The sequence below is a fragment of the Pagrus major genome, chromosome 4, assembly GCF_040436345.1.
Source record: "Pagrus major chromosome 4, Pma_NU_1.0".
Taxonomy (NCBI): Eukaryota; Metazoa; Chordata; class Actinopteri; order Spariformes; family Sparidae; genus Pagrus; species Pagrus major.
Window position 1 is genome coordinate 8,942,875 of NC_133218.1, and position 21,706 is coordinate 8,964,580.

A 21,706-nucleotide genomic window follows, 5' to 3' on the forward strand; every position below is an offset into this window, starting at 1 on the left:
TTATGGTATGGTACCGTATGGTGTTTCAGGATCATTCTATGGTTGTGTGTGTGCGTTCGCTGACAATAATACACACACACACACCCTCTGGCAGATGAGAGTCAGTGTAAGCTTTGTCATTTGCCAGCTTGTATTTGTGACTTTGTAAAGGATTTGAAAGTTTAGGCATTGTCCAGGATTAAAACATACAGAGAGAGAAAGACGTCACCTGTTCGACGGCTCAGATTTTCATATGTGGCTGCGTTTTTATTTATTCCTCGCTGCGGTACTCGGATCATTATGCACACATGTCACACACGCACCCCACACACTGACGGCAGTAATCAGGCCACTTATCTTCCCCCAGCCTTCCCGGCTTTGCAGGCGTGATATCAAACAGGGCCGCTCTGACAAGCCGTGGCTCCTGTAGCTCACACCGCAGTCCGCCTTAAATATCAATTGATTTTTTTCTTCTGCTGCTTCGCTCATAAGGATTCTCCAGCAGAGGATAATATTTCTGAGCTGAGTCCGGGGAGCAATGTATCGCTTTCTCAGTTCGGGCGCCTTTACAATTACACCGGCCAGCAGCGTGCAATCCAATTCTTCACTTGGTTCTCCTCTGCTGAGGTGATTCCACCCTCCTCCTCCTCCTCCCTCTCTGTCGGTTTTTTGCATCTCCAGTTCTTCCTGTTTCTTTTTCCTGCGTGTTGACAGACTGGATGCGTTTCCCAAAATCACACTCCAGCCTCATCACCTCCCCCTCCTCCGGTTGTGTTCAATTTTTAGCTGCGACTGATTCTTGCCATGGTCCCGTTGTTATTACCACCACATGACCTTTTGAACAGATCCAACTTTAAAAACGTACACAAGAGACATTTTCCTCTCCCACAGCCCGGATTGAAAATGACTTAGCATTTCTTTTATGTTTTTTCCCCGCTCCCAAAGTATTTGTGCTAAACCCCTGACACTTTTGAAATACCGTCATCAAACTATGAATCTCTGAGCTGCATAGAGACCAACTTCCCGAGGACGATACGGAGCCTGGAGTCATTCGTCTGAGCAGGGGCATGAAAAGAAGGGATTATATATTTCATTCAAATAGTTTTTTTTCCTTTTTTTTTTTTGGTGGTGGATAAATTCCCTCGCTTGCTTTTCAACTTTATGACAGACTTTGAATGTTTTATTCCTTTGTGATGTGATGCTCGCTTGAGGCTGCCTCCCTCGCGCTGCGCTTTGCCAGCCGACACACTGGGAGGGATCTGACCTTGAAATAACGTCGCTGAGTCTCACTCAGTTCAGCTTCTGTTTTTTTCAAGTATTTTTAACAGTAACTTTGATTTAAATGGTTCAATATGAAGCCAGAACAGAAATAAAACTCTTAATTAGTCAGTTTATTAATCACCATGTGGCTGTTATAGTCACAGGTAAACGTTTGTCTGGAGGAAAGGAACAGGGCATTTGGCTCTAATAGGACTGAAATTGTGTTAGAGTGTGTGCGCGACCTTGAGCCTGTTATCTCCGCTTAGTCGACATCCACAGCAGCGTTAAGCATCAAGGCTATATGTCAACACTCACACATCAGCAGTCCCCAAATACACATTCACTTATCCCACATACATTTTCTGCATTCCCCCTGTCTTTTCAACCCTCTTTATACTTACAAATTAATAATGTATTTTTTGCATCATGTATTCTACTTTCAAACACTCACAGCAGGCAATTAAAAGAATATTTGGTATCACTTTATAATTTGGTATCACTTTATAATAATCATTAATAAATGGTAAATGAATAGTTAATTTAACTTTAGTTAATTGTTACTTTGCTGTTAACAAACAATAAAATGGTTTCTAAACCACTTAAAATAACATCTTTATGTAGACAAATCTTTTTTTTTCATGAATAAAACATCTACAGAGCTTGTGGAAAGGTACAGAATAAAAGTATCTCTTTTCCTTAAAAACATTATTGTCATTCTGAATTAATAATTTCAAAAATCGCCATCCAAAACAGTAGGTTCCAGCTTCTAACAAGGTTTGTGAGCCTGGCGAAACTGGCAACCACTTGATGGAGCAGATGGTTTGAACAATAGCTGTGTCAATTTGCCCTGATGCCGGGTCGAACTGTTGCACTTGAAATTGTAAATGAACCCTCACTACTGTTCAGAGATGGTCTCTAAATTGTAAGAAGGAAACTGAGAGAAAAGAATATCTAAAAATGCAATCATGGAAAAAACAAATAAATTCATGAGGTCTCGGTTCAGTACACAACATTAATCAGATGTGCTGATGCTTCGTCAGCTACCTGATTTGCAGACGTACAGCTGTGTACATAAATCGGCTGCTGGTTCAAATCATTCTGTGACTGTGTTTGAGTTTTGACAGTATTACTGGCTGAGATCTGACTCTGTGTGAAATGTTGTCTGTTTGTCGACGACTTGCCTCTGAACTTTGAGACCGAGAGAGTGAGAGGAACGACGAAGACGTATTGAAAGTGTAACGTAGTAGAAGATAAAAAGAGAGAAATGTGGAAGGGAAGATGGCACAGAATAAAAGAAGAGAGATATAAGGAAGGGCTGGAAGAAGGAAGCAAAGGAAGTATTAATACGAGGAAGGACAGGAGGATAGAAAGATGGAAAGGAAACAAGGTGAAAAAGGGCAAAGAAAGAAAAGGCTGGGTTAAAGATGGAGAGATGGAAGGAAGGACAGAAGGGAGGAAAAAGGAGGGGAAGAAAAACAAGGGAAGCCATAACAATGGAAGGCAGGAAGGAAGTAAAAAGAAAAAAGAAGGAAAGATGGAACAGAAAAGAAGGAAGTAAAGAAGAAAACATTTTTTGGGATGAAGGGGTAGAAAGAAAGAAAGAAAGAAAGAAAGAAGGAAAGAAGAATGAGAGTATGATAGAAAGAGGGAAGGATGGAATAATGCTTCAAGGAAGGAAAGAATAAAAAGAAATGAGGAAGTTAGGATGGAAGGAAGGAAGGACAGATGTCAAAGAAGGAGTGAAAGGAGAGAGCAAAGAAAAAAGGGAGGGAGAGAAAGATCTCAGACACACTACTCATCTCGTGTCACAACTCAGTGCTTTTAATTTTGGGGGAAAAGTAAAATGAAGCGGAGCTGAAATTCATTTCTGTTCTGCAGGGACTCACAGCAGCGTTCCCTGCCAAATGGCTTTTCACTTTGTCAAATTTTGCGCGGCCGTATCTCTGAGGGGCAGGACGCAGCAGCCGGGCCTGCTGCAGGCCACAGCCGGGCCATCCTGCAGCTGGAAGCCCTTGTTAATAGCTTGTCTCAATTTGTCCCATCTCAACACCTCTTTTCTTGCCTTTATCCACCCTTTTGTCTGTGTGGATTGTGATTTCTTGCTTTTTGTGCCAGGGCAGAGGCCACCTTGTGCCTTTTTGCTGGAATCCTTTCTCCTTTTCCAAACTTTAACTTTTTCACATGATGTATTATCCCAGTTGTCAAGTAGTAGTGAGCCTGCAGCCAGTTCAAAGAAGCCAACATATACAATACAAAGCACGTGCTTGGAGCTTACTAGAACAGCAAAGCTAACAGCATCTATTTTCTCTTTCTGTCTCTTTCTTTCCAGGAGAGTGTGTCTCTATTCTCTCACGGTGCACAGATGAAGAGTCAAGGAGCTATTTCCTCTAATTTGTTTGGATTTCGTGACAGATGTGTGCCATCTCAATTTATTAATGTTCCTCTTTCATTAGTCATTCTTTGTGTTTGCTCGTGCACACTTAGGTAAACAGCAGTGTTTGTTCTTCCTGTCACAGAGAAGTGCCTGAGGTTGGTACACACAGCGGAAACAGACAGTGTTATTAGACTAGAGACAAGACAAACAAGATCACAGCTCTCTGCCTCCATCTCTGCCCTCTGCTAGTCGTCGCACCTGCTTTGTAGCTCTGCATTATTTTTTTAAGCAGCTGCCTGACTCCGTCACATTGTATCCTGGTGTTTAAGACACAACTTGCGTCAGTGGTCAAAGCGACCTGAGGACAACAGCACTCATTTGTGATGCTTGAGCTCAGGTGCAGTGAGAAAGACAGATGGCATAAGACATGCAAAGAATGGCCATGTAATGCAAAGTGGACTGTAACTGTGAGACTCCTTAACCAGCAACTAGAACTAGAACTAACTGATCTGACAACTAACTAAAGCGAAATAATCTTGGATTTAAACCTGAGCTACATCAATACTCCTCTTCCACGTCCTCACACCTTAACGACTGAACAAGTCAATTGCCAATGACTCCCAAAACAACACACAGTATGTGACTGTTCCCATAACGACATACAGTGTGTTACCATTGGACAGTACCAACAACAGGCGTACCAGCCAATCGTTTATGTTCTGAAATGGTCACAGTTTACTTCTGGCAGCAGAACTACTTGGTTTGATTTAGGAAAAACACAATGTTGAGGATAAAGCTTTGGCTAAACATATGACTCTTCACCGCGTGTCTAGTTCATGTTTTTAATAATAAAGGAAGCTTTATCATCGAAAAAAGAAAAAAAACTGGCCCAGACAAAAAAAATGCTCAGTGTAGGTCTGTGACTGCAGAAGTGCTGACTTGTTGTTTTCCAGGTGTAGACAAATGTCCCTTTGCTGCTGCAGCCCTTTGTGTTGGCTGCAGAAAGATGTCCTTAAGTGCCTTTAGGCACAGACTTATGTAATTCCTATTTGTGAGTAAAGTGCCATAGTGTATCATTTTGTTAGTGACTGTTGATTGAACCTCTTTATACAGCGCACAGTGCTGTGATTCATGCTCTCGGTAAAATGATTTCAAAATATAGTGGATTGGACTAGACCGAAGTCTGCAGGATTCTCCATCAGGGACCAGGAGGAACCAGTGAACCTTTTTGAATTTGGTTTTGCTGAGTTTCTGTTGTTTTCATTTCCATATTCAAAGTTCTGCTCAGCTCTCACCACCTGCCAATTCCAGCTCTAACCACACACTTCACTGATGACCTACTACATCTGTTTTTCAAGCACCCCTCCTACAAGGGGTCTCAAGCTAATATTAAATACTTCATTGCATTGTTTTAGCTTTCTTCTACTCAATTCATGAATAAATGAATCTTATTTCCATATCAATTCAAAGTTTGAGGCAAAACTCAGTGGTACTCGATGATTTAATTAATGATTGGTTCAGTTGCAGGGGTTGGTAGCAGGGTGCCTGCATTGATAATAGGATGTTTGTCTGCCTCCCCCCTAAACCCCAGGCTAACAGAGCCTGACTTCTGTTGGTGGCAAACTCTGAGGAGTCTGCTCCTGCTCATATCCTCTTGTGTAGAGTGTTATGGTATTCCATGTTCTGGCCTGGTGAGCTGGTATCCCTCTCGAGAAAACATCTTTGATATTCTGTGTTATGCATTCGTAAGAATAGTTCAATAACATAAGAGCACTCAAAGTTGGAAGCTGAAACATACAGCGCTATACGACCCAGAGAGTTTCTACACGTCCTACTGATTTATTAAAAGACTTTTAAAGTTGTGGAAAACCTCATTTTGTTACATCCAGTAGTTTATACGCCTACGCCTGCACTCATAGATTTTTTGGGGGGGCAGCAGAAACAAGCTGTAAACACAAGACTTTTATTGTCTTTAAAGTTGATAAAGCCAACTTGTTAACAAAAAAGCGTCTTATTCAGACATCCAGCAGTTAGCGGAGCAACTTCAGCATCCATTTGGAGTCATGCTCGTGTCCACCAAGCCCCCAGGACGTGCAGCAGCCTTTTGAGGCCAATTTGAAATAGTGCTCAAACCCCAAAAATTACATCTTCACTTGATGCACTCCGGCCCAAAAATATTCTTCCCCATGGACTTCGATCGCGAAAGAAGCAGCTGTGAGTTTGAGCATCACAACCCCTGTGAAATGACTTCTCACTGTCAGAATTTGATCAATTCAGTCCATAAACATTTTAAACGTCTAGAAGAGCAACACTATTTAACTATTTTATCCCCGTCCTCATTTGCTGATGGTAGGCAACTGGCTTGGGCAGCAGAAGTCTGCTCTGTGGGTGCTGTGGCTCATAGAGCATGTGCAGTATGCATGTATTAGATAATGTCTTTACAGCAGGAAGTTCTTTTGGCTCATGCACGACTGAGCAACATTCATAGGGATGAACAGAGGCCCGCCTCCAATGCTGTATCATGTCCTCCCAACCCTCAACTTATACCCATTCTTCACTCTCCTTTTAACTTGCTAGCTACCTTCTAAACCGTCCACTCTATCCTCCAACTAATGCTGTCAGATGTCAGTTGTTTGAAGTGGGCAGGAAGCCAGGCCGGCAGAGAGTTTTTAGAGCTTTTACTACTTTTTACTTCAAACAGCAGCCTGTTGGGCCTTGAAACAATGCTAGATTGGTGAGAGTGGTCGCTTAGCTTAGCTTAGCGTAAAGACTGGAGGTGGGGTAAAACAGCTAGCTCCACTCTGTCCAAAGCTAAAGAACTCAGTGTTAATTTATGGTTTTAAGCAGGATTTGTGCACTGGACTATCTCTTTGCCAGTCACTGCTATTTCCTTCTGTTTTTAATCTTTATGATAACTTATGCTAACAGGGTGCTGGCTGTAAGAGAGATATGCGAGTGGTATCAATCTTCTCTTCTAATTCTTGGTAAGAGAGCAAAAGCATTTTTTCAAATAAAGTGTATGTCAGTAGCTGTCATCGACTTTGATTTAGATCTTAAATTAAGAGGGATTATATTTTTATTTTATTTAATTATTGACCTATTAGGAAGCGTCTTTGAGGACAAATTATACAAAGCCACTTATACAAACTCTACCTTGGGATATGTTTTCCAAGTTCCTATGTGATAGGTAGCAGCAGTGATGTTGGTTTTATGTTTTTTTCTTCAGTATATGCCCTTTAGCTGTCAGCAGCTGAATCCACACTGTTTGCCCAACAGCGAAGTCCCCTCCTGGAAACTACTGTACAGTGTTAGATATCATCAATCTTGCTGAGTGCATTCCAGGAGTTATTTCATGTTGAGGTGATGCAATCTGTTTCTGTGGCTTACTCAACACCGCCTTGTCTTTTTCTACTGCAGTTCGTAATTTCCTGCAGAATTCGCCAGGAGGAACTGATTGATCTTGTAGCATTTAAAGGTTTAATGCGTAGGTGGAGACGGCATAGCAAGAAAAATCGTACTCATGCATGCCCGCTCTCAGGGTAAAATAAGGGTTGAAACAGCATGTCTGTTTTCATCATATCTGCCTCACTATTTAGACATCTCAATACATTTTATTATGTATTTTAACACTTCGATAAAGTTTTACAACTTTAGGTCTTTAAACTGTTAGACCTGAGATTTTGCTCAAATCAGACCAGTGGCTGCACCATCGGGTACATCCAGGGTCCAGTATGATTTGTTGACTTCCTTTTTAGCAGTCTGCAGCAGAGCCGCGTTGGTGGAACGACTCATCTCTCCTTTTCCGCTTCTCGGTCAGACTCGAGACAGACAATTTCGGTCACACTACAGTGATTGTTTTTTCGGGTTGTTTAAAGGAACATTTGAAGACTCATCTCATTGTCCTCTCTGCGGTTGCACAGTCGTGTCGCCGAGGTTTGATTGCAGTGCACGGAGGAGGGAATGAGAGTGAGAGGGAGTACATTTTTCCTATGTCTCCATTATGCATTTCCATATCTTCTCCTTTGCCAAATGAGTCCTTTGTCTGCTGAGAGACCAGCGCTAATGAGAGAGTTGCATTGCAGCATTTTAGAAGCCATTGCTCCCCCATTCATCAGGAGAGATTTGTGTTCTGTATTTTTTTTCTACTCAGCCACCCCCATCTCTGCATTCGTTCTCTACTCTCTGATTTATGGTAACGAGGTTGTTGGCTAAAACCAGCTCTTATCTACTGAACAAAATGGCTCCCAGCTTTCTGTATGTGTGTGTATATTTGTGTGTGTCAATCCCTGTTCTGCGACTGACTCTGAATCTGAGCATCTGTGCATGCCGGTGTCAGTGCTCCTGTGCCTTCATGTGCAAGAGTGTTGCCCTATTCTGTGTGTGTACATGTATGTATCAGTATGTGTGTGTGTGTGAATTTCTGTGTGTGTGTGTGTGTGTGTGTGTGTGCGCGCATCCCCACAATGAGAACAAGATGAAAGGCCGCAACTCCTGTGAGTCACATGCTGCTGCCTGCTTTCTAAATGGCCCTGAATAGACCGCCACTCAGCGCGCTGGAGATGATCATCTCTGCTTACAATTCACTAGCGCACACGGATAAATTACACATATGAATTATATTTTTACAAGTAATGAATGAGATGATAAAGGGCACTGAAGGACACATACGGGGAGACATTTACATGTGCATAAATATAACAATACACTCAACTCTCGGATAGGAAAGAAGAACAGAAAAAGAGAGAACTGCAGCCTTGTTAACACTCATACGCCTATTGTGAATAAAAGTGTGAGGAAAACAATGAAGGAAATATGGTCACACACACTCAAACTGACTGGCATCGACAGGCACATAAATATAAGAGGGAATATAAAATAAAAGTGTCTTCTTTGCTCAACATAATTGGTTGCAGGTATTTTCCATTTTCCTCTGTTCCAAAAACACAATACTGGCTTTTGTGAGTGAAAATATAAAATTCAAGTTGTCTCTTTCCAACGTATTTGCTTCATTTGCATGTGATTCCTTTGTGTGATGTATTCAGGTGCTCCACTACAAAATAAATAACTGTGATGTCTCTTGTCTGTGATTTTTACCTGATTGTCCACAAGCCCAAAAGGTCTGAGATGACTGCGGAGAAAACCTCTGAAATGAATTTTTGATCCTTTTTTTCTCCCTTTTTTCTCCCTGTTTTTCATGTCATCTCTCACCCTGCATTCACACTGCAGGCAGCATGAGTGATATGTTGCTCTATTGTTGACAATTGTTACTGTCTGTATGTAGTAGTGCTAGTGTAAGTGTTGCATTGTGTCTTCCCTGATGTTATCTCATTTTAAGGCGACATGGCATTGCTAGAAAGCATTCTTTATGTAGTATACAGTTCACGAATAAATGTTTCTATCTTTGTTACTTGCACTTGTGATACTTGAGTACATCTGTTGCCAGGAAATTACCTTTGATACTTAAGGACATTTAATATCAGAGACTTTAAGACTTTTCCTCAAGTGCTATTCATATGGGTGACTATCACTTTTGAAGAAGTAATGTTGTAACACATTATATTATTATATTACTCAAGTATCACTTTAAGTTACCAGCACTGGTTTGTTTTGGTCTGTTCTTGGGATTTATTAACACCAAGAAAAACATAGAGTATCATCAATAACATCAAATCAAATCAGCAACAACAGAATTAGGCTATGACACACTTGATTTTAAATTTGTGTAAAGAACTTAGACGTTCTCTAATCTACAAAACCTTAACCAATAAGTTACTTGGACAGTGTGAAAATTGAATTGACTGTTGATGTCTCATAATATGAAACCCCATGCTATATTATCCGGCAGCAATTAATGATTTTTTCATTCCTGATTATTGATCGGATTATTCTCTCAGTCATGTGGTCTATAACATGTCAAAATGAATGCAAAATATCGACCACAATTTACCATAGCCCAGTGACTTACTGAGATTTTTAACCGTGTGTCCGACCATAGGTCATGTCACTTCTCCTGAACATATTATATTACAGTGATGTACACCTACTACTATATAACTCTTTAAAATCATGAACTGATTTTGTGTTATTTCCCTTATGGACAAAAATAAGCATAAATGTCATGCTGCTCTGCTTCCTGTTATCTGTACCCCACCTATCCATTTCACATCATTTCAACTCATCTCACTGTGTGGGTACCAAAGCGGAGAAAATATCAGTGTTACTTCTTTTACATTTCCCTCATCTTTCTTATTTCCCAGGTACTTCGTTCCCAGCACAGCGGTCCCGCATCGCTCATCAACCTTTGTTGGCTATTCAGAGATTAACTTCCATTTAAATTGTATGAGAGCGGAGGTAGCACCAACAGAGGCTATATTGTCATTTTATGAGGGAGTGAGCGGAATTCTGATTGGAACCACTGTCTGTCTCCCTCTGCTTCAAACACACGTACATTCAAATCGTTTTGCTATATTCGCACGGATGTTAAATGAACAGCATTACCAAAAGCAAGGGAAAAAAATGTATAGTGAACATGACAAACATTAATCATATTAAACAAAACCCTGAGTACACTAAGTGATGTGTGCAGACTGGATTGAGAGATAACAGAAGGAGCACTTGGATCTAAACATCTGTGAGATGTTTAATAGGTTTGCATTATTTACAGTGGACTTTTACACTGCTGCCAAGAGGAATGTTTGCGAATGTCAAGAAAGAAAATACACAAACCATTGTAATATAACCACTGATGCAACATATAGCAGAGGTGTGATTTACAATTTATTCTCTGTCTCTTTCACAGGGTCCCATCGAGAATGATGTGGTGATTCACGTGGCCCTGGTAGCAGAGAGCCAGAGGTAATGTGTGTGTGTGTGTGCGCGTGTGTGTGCGTGTGTGTGTGTGCGTGCCCGTCCGTTAATGTCTTTCAGGCCATAAAGCGAGGTTATTTTTTCCGCCCCTCTCTCCTATTCAGCTTTCAGTGCTGTAATTGTGGTGAGCTCATAAAGCCGGAGCTCTGCCTGACCTCTGCCATCATCTGTCACTCTTGTCATTGTGTACGTGGGTTTGTGTGATTAGGTGTGTTTGTGCCCAGGCTTGGTTACATGTGTAACAGTGTGGTTGTATGTGTGTCAAACAGGGTCAAACGACTCTGTGAAGCTTGTTAACCTGTAGCTTCAATTATTGCTGCTGGTAAGTCCCCATCAGGACTGCTTAATTTTCCTCACTGCAGTCCACTTATTATGCTCTATAATACACAGTATGGTTCCATAACAGCTATAGGTTCATGATAGATAAAGATTTACAATCGACCCGATTTATATGACTATTACATTTAAAAGATTGTCAGGCCAGAAGTTTTTATTACTGTTCTATTGACAGAGCTATAGCTTCAAGAACTATAGGCTCAAAGCTGCTGGTTTACAAGATAAAGGCATAGATAGAAAGGTCAACAGTTGCTGTAGAATCACAGCACAGTATAAGGGGAAATCCCAGCTTTTCTAAACATGAAAGGTATAGCCACATACAAATAAAATCCATAATTTTGCAACACATCCTATTACCTAAATGACTGAATAAGTTGACTGCCACTGACTCCCAAAACAACTTGAACGTTGTACCAGCGTACCAGCGACAGGCATGCAGGACCACTGCATCATACGGTCACACTTTGGTTAGGTATAGGAAAATGTGGTGGTTTGTGTTAAAATTACTACGTTACTTATGTTACTTCGTAGTGTTAAGAAAGTACCTATATTACCTATGTAAATGCAGTTATGTTATGTACCTGTTGTTACTTCACTTTGTTGTTAGAAAAATCACTCACCTCTAACTTTTAGTTTCACACTGGACACAAAGAGCCGTCTCCTGTGTGAAAGTCCTGTGCTTGGTTGACTTAAGCATCCATCCCAGATCTCCTCCTTGTGCGGATGCTTGTTGACCCAACCGGCCTTCATGTGAGTTTTCTAGGGCTAGGTGAGCCCTGGTGTGAATGGTTGTTAAGCTGTCTGGGGAGGGAACTCAGTACTGCATTGTAGGAGGGTGATAAGTAATGTCTTAGGCCACCTCCTCTGTTCAAAGACGGTCGTTCGAGAACGACACCTTGGCTCACCTAGCCTTAGCAACCCACATGATGGCCGGTTGGGTCAACAAATGACCCTAACAACTCTGAAACTCAGAGCTCACAAATGTTCTTAACGATTATGTAAGGACACTCCCACACAGAGTTTAAAAGCCTGCAACTCCCCTCCAGTTAGTTAGAACTGAAGAAGCCTCTTGGATGAGAGGTGAGACGTCTTCAAGAAACTGAAACATGTCCAGGTGCCTACGATACAGCACTTAGAATTACCATGACCTGGATGACTGAGAACCTTCATCAACATCTTTATAACGTAAAAAAATAAAAAATATTATTTTTGTGTGTGATTTATATGACTAGGACTATCTATATGTAAGTAAACTTAATATTGGAACTTTGTGTTTGTGTGTAGACTGCAGGTGTTTCTGAACACTTACGGCATTCAGACCCAGACACCCCAGCAGGTGGAGCCCATTCAGATCTGGCCTCAGAAGGAGCTGGTTAAGGTAAGACAGACACACACTGGTCTTGCATCGGTCAGTAGTCACCAAGATAACAAGTTGTTTACTGGGCCCCACCGCCCTTGGGTAGGCTATTATTGGTAATTCCAGCTTTCTGTCAGACTGCGCATATGCAGTTTACAATTATACAGTTCAGAAAAAAAATACAACAAACTAAATCAGGATATTTATTGGTGAAAGCCAAATGTTGACAGCTGTAGGTTCAGTGAAGCGACTGGTCTCACTTCTTCAGGCTGATAACTCCAGGCTCAGACGAGGCCTTTCTGTCTCAAGTCTTCAAAAGTCAGAAACATAACTAGAAGATTAAGAAGAATCGAACAGTCTTTCTTCTCAGTTCAGAGTTGATTCTGGAGCTTTACTTTGCTCTCAGTAAAAGTGGACAAGCCAACACCTGAAATGTTCTTGAAAGCACCATGAGGCACGTTGCTTAAAGTTTAATAGTCTCGGGAGTTTTGGAAGAAAGAAGATCCGTGGCGCTACTGTGAGGGACCACAATGATTACTAATGAATTCCTTTGTGTGGAGAGAAAAATGGCCTCTATAGAGTACACACACTTGCAAATTGAAAACTCACCCATTCTGTTGTCAATATATCTGACATATCATGAGAACCAGTGGAGGCACTAAGAACTTATAATATGATCTAATCAAATAACAGAATAAGAAGTAACAGAAAAATAGGGCGGGTCTGTACCTGGGGAGAAAACAAAGTTGTTATTCCTCTGTGGTTGGTGAGAAGAGGCTTGAGTTCTTAGTTCTGTTCCTTGTCTGTCCTGACATTCTTCCTTCCTTGAGTTCAGAGGTCATTGGGTCTCTGTGTGTCTGTGTGCACTCCAACGCTGAGCCTTTAGATTAAATTATCACAGTGTTTGTGATAGATGAAGGAAGTTTCTTCTTATATTCATGTGATCCTGCCATGTAGGACTGAACCAAAATTAGCAGGTCTACACTCAAACTCTGATATGGCAGCTAGGCTATCATCTGTGACCGGTGTAACACCAGCTCTCATGCAGTGGATGTGCCAGTGCTGAACTGAGCTTTCTGTAACGTAACCTGTAACCCCACATAATAATGTAGTTAGCTCAATGCTGACTATTGGCATTGTAAAGAATGCAATATTACACTAAAATTGAACACAACTAAGTAGCCAGGTATGTTAATGTTTTTGGTTTAGGCAAGAGCAGAGAGACATACATTTTATTCGATTCCTTATAGTTTTGCTTTTGTGTTTTTGGAAAGGAAAAAAGACACTATCCCCCAAATATACTACATGTATACATCACTCTTATTACAGCCCCATGCACACCACTTCAGCATGGGGAGTAATCCCGGGAGACCTGCTGTGCCTGATTACAGTTGCTAAGCTATGAGTGGACAATCACTGTTCAAGGGAGGCGGTTTTGCCAACGTTCATTTGAAACCTCACTGATTACATTTCAGTAGTTACTGTACCTATCAATATTCCAGCTTGGCTTGAGCTTGGCTCAGTCAGTCCATCTGCTTGTCAGTCCACCATTTCCTGCTCTTAAGATTTTCCTCCTTGCCTCATCAATCACAGCATGGCTGCTGATTGGCTGACGTGATTGATCAGTCGAACAGTGATTGTTCAAATTGATTAATCAGTATAATGGAAGAGCTGTCACTGTGTCACTCAGGCAAATTGGAGATGCATGGAGCTCAGCAGCTTCCAAATTTGTTCCCAAAAGGGCACATTAGGCAGTTCTGTCAGAAATGACAGGAATCCCAAATTCTGACTTGTGATATTCAGAATGGTTCATTTAGAATCACTTCCATCATCGCTGTAACAACTGTCTCACTTCTGCATTTGAATACTTGGAGGTCAAAACAAGCAGATGTGTTGCTGGGACTGAGGAGACTGAGGAGAATATAAAGGAGCTGTAAGCTGCAGTTGGATGTAAACCGAGTAACCTTAAAAACTGTGAAGAATTCAAAGAAAAAGTTTTTGTTTTAGATCTGTGAAAATACATGATGGTTTTTGAAAGAATCCAAAAGATATGGGCATTATGATACTTACTCCACCTGTGAAAGATAAGCAAAACATAATGTATTCCAGCCTTATTCTCCAATCTACTGTTTACCCTTCTCCTAGCCACCCTATCTATACTTTATTTTGTCCAACAAACATTTCCTACCCTTTGTTTTTTGGCTTTGTTGCTTATCAGTTACTTTACTTTAGAGTAAGCTTGAATCTTTTCTCCAGTTCACCTCTTTGACTTTCTTATGTAAAAAACGCTGTCATGGCCATTACAGGTGTTCAGTGACAATTTATTGAAGTAAAATGGTTACATCGCTATCTCTAATGCTATACTCTCAAACATTATCATTTTGTAGCAGCCCCACTGCAACGTTAACTGAAATTCACTGTCAGACACCTCGAAATTTAAAAAATCCTTGATGTGGCTTATTATTCATTTTATTCATTATTCATATCTTGTGTTTGCAACAAGGGGGAAGGAATTGAAAATAGTTTTATGAATTCTATATCCACCAGAAAATCTGCTCATCAAAATCAAATCATTTCAAACCCCTTATCAGGTTCATTCAGGTTCAACTTTAAGTAACAAGTGTCCCTAAAGTAATTAACCTAGTATTTATGAACTGAAACTCTGTTTTATACATGTGAACATTACTCGTTGCACAAGTAGGAGAACATAAGATAGTTGTTAGACAAACCCAATTGCCAGAATAAACGTTGTTCCAATGCAGTGTACGTTTTGGCAAACCAGAGATATGATAAAACCTTACATTTCTTCTTGTTGCAACTTTACGTTTCTTGTCACACGTACAAATGTTGAAACACAGTCTTGAACTGTGGTCAGTGGCTTGGTAGCCTTATAGCCTGTAACTCCACCCCCATTCCCTTCACCTACTGATATGGAAGTTGGGTCATAAACATGTAACATGAATGTGATATGACACGTTTTGTACAAATGTCAATATAATACGTAGACTGTGACATGTACAAAGGTGAACAAATGATTGGTTCGCAGACATGTTAACTGCCAACATTTCATCCTGGCACTAGGGCAGATAAGACCATCTATTGAAACACAACCCTCCAGAAGGAAGGTTACATGGGTAATAAAAGCTGACTTTACCTTATACTGCCTCTCTTTTGTGGTTGTGAATATTGTCATGAGACTGGGCGTCACATTGTTTTTGATTACTTCATTATTAACTGCCGAGCTACGCCGTCAGTATCAGGGGAAGGGGGACTTTGCTTCTCTTGTCTACAGCAGATGACACCATTTGTACTGTCATATCTGTGACACCAACCAATACCTGCCTCCCAACTTCTGTTTCACTCCCATCGTATCTATCACTCAAACCCTGGTCCCTCCTCTAGGCACTGTCCCTTATCTGCATGTGTATAGTTTGAAGTCTGTTTGAAGTGCTATTTTCCACTTCTTGTGTCTCTCCTCTGTCATATCCATCACTCAATCCCTGGTCTCCTCCCTAGCCTCTGTTCCCTTATCTGTCATGTTTGTTATGTGGCATCTATTCTTCACGCAACCCTCTATAAACAAACAATTTCTCCTATCATGTCATCTCTCTGGGCTTTGTTCTTTACTCTTGGCCTTTCTACCTTCTGTCCATCTCCTGCTATACCCGTCACATCCATTTCTCTCACCTCCGTCTCCCCTCTGGGCCTACACCCTGCCCCTCCCTCATTGTGTCCGTTACACCAAACAACTCTCCCCTCCAGGTCTATCATCTGCCTCTGAACTGTCATACCTGTTACTTTTTCCTTCTCTCCCCTCTGCCTCTTTCTGCTGCGTGGTGCTCAGCCTCTCAAATGGATATGCAATTCTGAGTCAGAGCGAGCGCTGTGCGGAATATTAAATCCGGAGCCCCAGCCAGACGTTTCTTCCTCGACAGAATCTGTTTATCTCGGAGTCACCACCATCTCGGATGCTGCGGGCTGCATTTGCTCACCTCACCTCGTCCCTCGAAGCCGTTTGATTGTGTTGACAACAGCTGCCTGATGATGGGAGAGTGGCAATTACATTTTGCAATGTGTTTTTCCCACCCGTACACCCTAAAGCTTATCCCCTTGCAAATCACAGCTTTCCCCCCAAAATAGCCTTCCTTTCAGCGGCCTCTCTCTCGGTTTCATATCTGATATTAAATGTGGACGACATTTTGATGTTGAGACTCTCGTTGTCTTCACTCGTGGGAGTTACAAGAGATACCAAGAGTTATCTAAACGAGGACCAAAAGAGACAATCAGCGGGGAGAGTGTAGGTCTGTAACACTTTAAAGTAGTGGTAATGTAGCGTCGGTGGGAGGGTTAGTTTTCAACACATTACATTTTTATGACGTAATGAGTTTTTTTTTGTAGTTAGCACCTGCATTACATCTGACAGATACCTGGGGTTTGTATTTATGACAGTGGTGTTGCACTCAGAAACTGTGGGGGGGCCAAATTGCACAAAATGCCAATTTCTAGATAATATAATACATTATGGCTTACCACAATTACATTTTAGTCACCAGCTCAGCGATTAAGGAACTGTAGGTCAGTATACGCCTACGTTACAGCAGTTTTCTGAAGGTGAACACAGAAAGTAGTCTGATCATCACAGTTACGGGGCATTTAGCTACAATTAGCTGTGGACTTCGTTCTGTGTTTGAGATCATTTCTGTAAAACTGAAGTTTATTTTGTGTGTATGTGTGTTACCCATATGACTATCTGCATTTCTAAAGTCCCTCTAACAGCAGTGGAGTAAAATGTTGTCGTGTCCAACAGTCTTAAATGGACAAGAATATGATCCAGCTAGACAAAATGTCTTTTCGTCCTCTACAATTAAAGAGTTATTGGTTGCTGTAATCATTTTCTTCTCTTAACACTGGCTGTTAAGCAACCCTTCCTAATGTGATTACAAAGAAGAGGGTCAAAAATCTTCAGTCCTTGTTGTATAAAGATGCAGTTAATAATTTAACAGAAGCTGAAACAGGGTTTTAGCAGGCAGAGTTAGTTAAATCAGATAAGTATCTTAATCGCTTTGATGCAAAATTCCTTTTGTGTATTACTATCCCTCCACCACAGCTCAGAATGGAAATGCTGTCTGACGATATTTTGTACTAAAAGATTTTAGTACAAAGATTTTTAAGATTTCAGAAGTCATGCCAGTAGGGGATTACTTCACAAGGAGAACAATATCTTTTACCAGCAACTTGTTCAATGTGCTGCACATATGTGGATTTCAGTATATTCTTGAGTGAAACATCAACAAATGCTCCCAAATCCTTTAAAGACATTTTATGGGGCAAACCAGAAACTTTTTCACAACCAGAAAGTTTAATCCTAAACTCAATAGGCCCACACAGTATCATTTTGAGCTGCTGGCAACATGCTGAGCTCTTACCTGCAAGCTTACTTTAAGTCCCTCTGGATGACAGCACCTGCTGTAAAGGTAAATCTGTTATGCACATTTTTTTTTTTTTTGCCAGCATTTACATTTACACTTTTTGAGGCAGTAGCAGCTATAAAAATGTGCAGGAACCTACTCCTGCCTGAGCGCCTATGAAATTGAGAAATGTCCCTATAGTGAATTAAAAGTTTTGCGACAGTTTGTCAGTAAATAGTGCGATCTAACACCTTGTAGCCTCTGCAGAAGTGTAAAATACAGCTTTTTATTATCCCACCTGTCAGGCTTGCTGTTTGTGCTGCGGTCAGTGGAAATGCGAGGGAATGAAAGGATGCTTTGATAGGCTGCCTGCCTGTTGTCCTTCTTCATTGGTATTCTGCACACAGGAAGTGTTGGGTGCAGAGGTTCCTCCAACCTCCCCTGGCTTTTCTCCTCTCCAGGTCTCATCCTCGCCTGTTAGGGCAGTGATTTGCAACACCACTTAATCCTCCATTAACATTTCTCGCCTTTTACATAAAGACTGTTTCTTTTCTTCTTTGAGTATATTTGTTTTAATTGGTCCAACCAGCGCTTCTTCCTGTTGTGTTCAGCTCAGCCTTTTCAAACCGGCGAGGAGGCACACTGGAGTAGCAGAGCACCACCTTTTGGTTGACGTTGCGAATTGCAGATGGTTTGAGGTGGAAGAATGCGGCATGGAGGGCTTGATAGGCAGATTTCCTGCGGTTCCGCTTGAGTATGTGGGTGTACTGATGCAGTTTCATGATAGGACAGATTGGGAGGTATTTAAATTTAGAATTTATAGGCTGTCACAAACGGAATAAGCACGCTGGTTTCACACTCAACCAGACACATTAAAAAATGTAATTCACACATGTAACAGAGCAAACGCTTCATCTCTTTCACTCACTCACACACACACACACACACACACAACATGTAACTGTGTCCTAGCAAACAGAGCCGAGAAATCGATGTCCATCTGCTTTCTCTTTGAATTAATGCATTTTAACAGCAGGCGACACAGCAGTAAGAAGCTTTTATCTGAAGCATTAAAGAACTGCTCAGGGAAGTGATCGGCTGCAGCTCTTCTGTTCTGAATGCATCTCAGATATGACTGAGGGAGGAGGCCGTGACCTTTTCCTCCGCTTTGTTTTGACAAGCTGGGGAGCCCTTTGATGTTGCGACTGGGTAATCACTGCAGCACCTGCAAAAACAAAGATTTCTGTTTATCTGTCTTGCTCTTTATACCCGGATAATTGTGCGCCAGTATCTCTAATGCCACAGTTAGTGCAAAAGACCTCAAGTAAAGCAATGTGGTTGGTTTGAGCTTGTGTTAGAGTTTGAGCTGCATCAGCTTCAAAAATCTACCTGAACCTCCAGGGGATTAAACTTTTTTCCACCTTGACTGACACCTTAGAATTGCAGTCCACCAATTACGTTTGAAACTTGACCTCAGCTACTCCAAACGCATCTTCTCGAGCCAAACCCTGTCGGAGTCGAGCATTAATGTCAAGCTCTCTCCCAGCCTCTGTTCACTGGACGTCCTGCACTGCTGATGTTAACATTTTTCAGCTCATAAAGTTGCTTTATGCTTGAAGTCTGAGTCGACTCAGTGTTTTCATCTTGAGACTGTGGGAGCAGGCTGAGTCAGGAGACGTGACTTATGACTTGGTTAAACTACGGGGCTTCTGCTGTAGACAGGATGGAATTACAGTGTGGGTAGATTATGCATTGGACAGGTATAAACCACCTTCTCCATGGCTCACAACAAAGGACCTCTTCCCACCTTCAGTCTATAGTAATACTGGTGGTGAAAGTAGGATTGGAGTGTTTGATGGAGTGGAAAGTGTGGTTCTGTACCCAAAAAACATTAATCTGAGATCAAATTTGAGACATCTTTTTAATGAGTTAATGAGTGATTTAACAATGTCATTTCAGTTTCACTTCTGTAGAAACCAGGCCGTGTACTGTGGGTCAATCAATCACGCAACAAAAAGACTTTCTGGTAGATATTTTAACCTGTCAAGCGGGTACTCCAGTGATGTATTGCAGCATTGCACTCTCATAATGTTGGGTGACTTACAAGAGATAGATTGTAACAGGAATGTTCGAAGAGATATCAAGAGATATGACTTTTACTCCATGGGTCAAGCTCCAAAAGTGCTCAATCCTATATTTCCCATAGTTGCTCTTCTTTAGACCCTCCCACCCAGAACTCTCCAGGACCATTTCTTGACTTGACGAAGATCCTTTGAAGATACAGTAAATAAGACTAAAATTGCCATTATCAGGAAGTACCAGGAATTCAGGAACAATGATTTCCAATTATAGTTGTGTGGTGTCCTTTTTGTGGCCTTTTCAAACCAGAAAATGCTATAATAGGTGTGGCATATTGTTAGCTAACTGTTTTGTTTCTTGGTTCTGGTATATTCTCTGCTTGGAAGCTGGAGTTTAGCATAACAATGGTTAAGTCTGTCCTGTTCTTTATTTGGAAAAGTTTAAACTCCAGCCAAACACGTTACATGAGATGGCATTACGAGCTTCAGGCTACTCTTCACCATCGACCCTTTTCACTGCAGACATTTTGACTTGTGGAAGCAGGAAACTCACAGCTGTGATCATTAATGATGGCAGCATTCTCTTAAGTGTCCCTGTAAGCCATGCCAGTAAGAGGGCATGCACAATACCAGCGCCCTGGAACTACCTCACCTAAATGAATTCAGCAATCGTTAATGTTGTAAAGTCCATCTGTCCTTTACACTGCTTTGACAAGTGCTGTGAAAAGGGTCTATTTCAAGTCAGCTGGAAACATACATAAAGTCAGCTTGCGATGAAATTTCAAACCAAGTCATGTGGATAGCGTTAATTAGCAAGCTAGCAACAGCTCAATAAATCTGTTGCTAGCAACAGAATCACCTGAAGTCAGCTAGAAATGAGAAGCCTGCTGTTATTTATTTACCTGTTTGTAGAAAAAGGCCCATTGTTGTAAGGCCTTTATTGTATCATTGAAAACTGCATATGTAGAATACAAACTAAAGCACAACAGGTAAGATTAGCATATAAAAATACCCCTCCATATGTATAATATGCTAAGTGGCTCATCAAACAGCATGCAGCCATTTATTTATTCTAATGAGGGCTCAGCTAGGTCTCAGTTTGTCTTCTTATGAGCCTCTGCATCTCAGTACAACAGTGTTATCAGCTCCGATGCCCATGGGTGTGCTCGGGTCTGCTAAGCACGCTGCTGATGGCAGCGCAGGGACCTTTCATTATCACCATGTCTCATAACTTTACACAGGACTAATATCAGTAGGTGGTTCTGCCATATGGTGGTAATTTCAGTTTATGAGTTGCAACAACAGAAACGTCTCAGTGGGACCGGCAGATGATGGACTCGCACTTTCATTACGATATGGAATGGCACTGTGCAGTGTGACATTTAAAATCAAATATGGTATTTTTAATCCCAAAGCAACACAGATACGATCACAGGGAAATGTCTGAAAAGTCTCTTAAAGCTGGAATGCTAGCATTCAGATCACGTGCAACGTCAGTGTTGTGATTACTGACAAGGTTATTTGTTTATGTGTACATGTGAATACATATGTGTGTCTTTTTGCAGGCGTACCGTTTCCTTGCCATCAATAAGAAACTGGGGTTGAGTGGGCGTCCGGAGAGGCCCGTTGGCTGCATCGGGACCTGCAAGGTATTTGCAAATACACCTACACATGTACATAGCGGGACTTGTGTACACACATGGTATGTACGCTCCATGTTGCCCTCCTGCACAGGTCACAGGTGAACATTGAACACACTTCCCGTACATCGATCTCCATATATTTCCCAGAGCTCCGAGAAGCCGAGCACAGCTCAGAATCTCAACACAGAGACAGAAAATATTCAGTTCCAAGAGTTTTTCTCTTCTTCAGTTATACAGTATGCATCAGTGAATGCTGAATAGATTTTGCTTATTCTCAGGACTTATCACATAAGCTGCTGTCAGGCAGTCTTTGTGTGTGTCCGTGCCTGTGGAAGCGTGTGTTTGTTCAGTTCATGTGTATGCTTGTGTGTGTGCGAATATCTCTTTCCGATGTTGTTTGCAGT

At 41.4% G+C, this 21,706-nt stretch overlaps 1 protein-coding gene across 2 annotated transcripts in view; it reads left to right on the top strand.

The window, feature by feature from the left end:
* phkb (phosphorylase kinase, beta) overlaps positions 1-21,706 on the top strand; it is a 112,691-nt gene that overhangs the window by 71,843 nt on the left and 19,142 nt on the right. For both annotated transcript variants that reach the window (XM_073464073.1, XM_073464072.1), the window contains 3 exons: positions 10,413-10,468; positions 12,101-12,194; positions 21,225-21,308. In XM_073464073.1, coding sequence (XP_073320174.1) covers positions 10,413-10,468; positions 12,101-12,194; positions 21,225-21,308 — 234 coding nt within the window. The remainder of the gene's footprint in view (positions 1-10,412; positions 10,469-12,100; positions 12,195-21,224; positions 21,309-21,706) is intronic.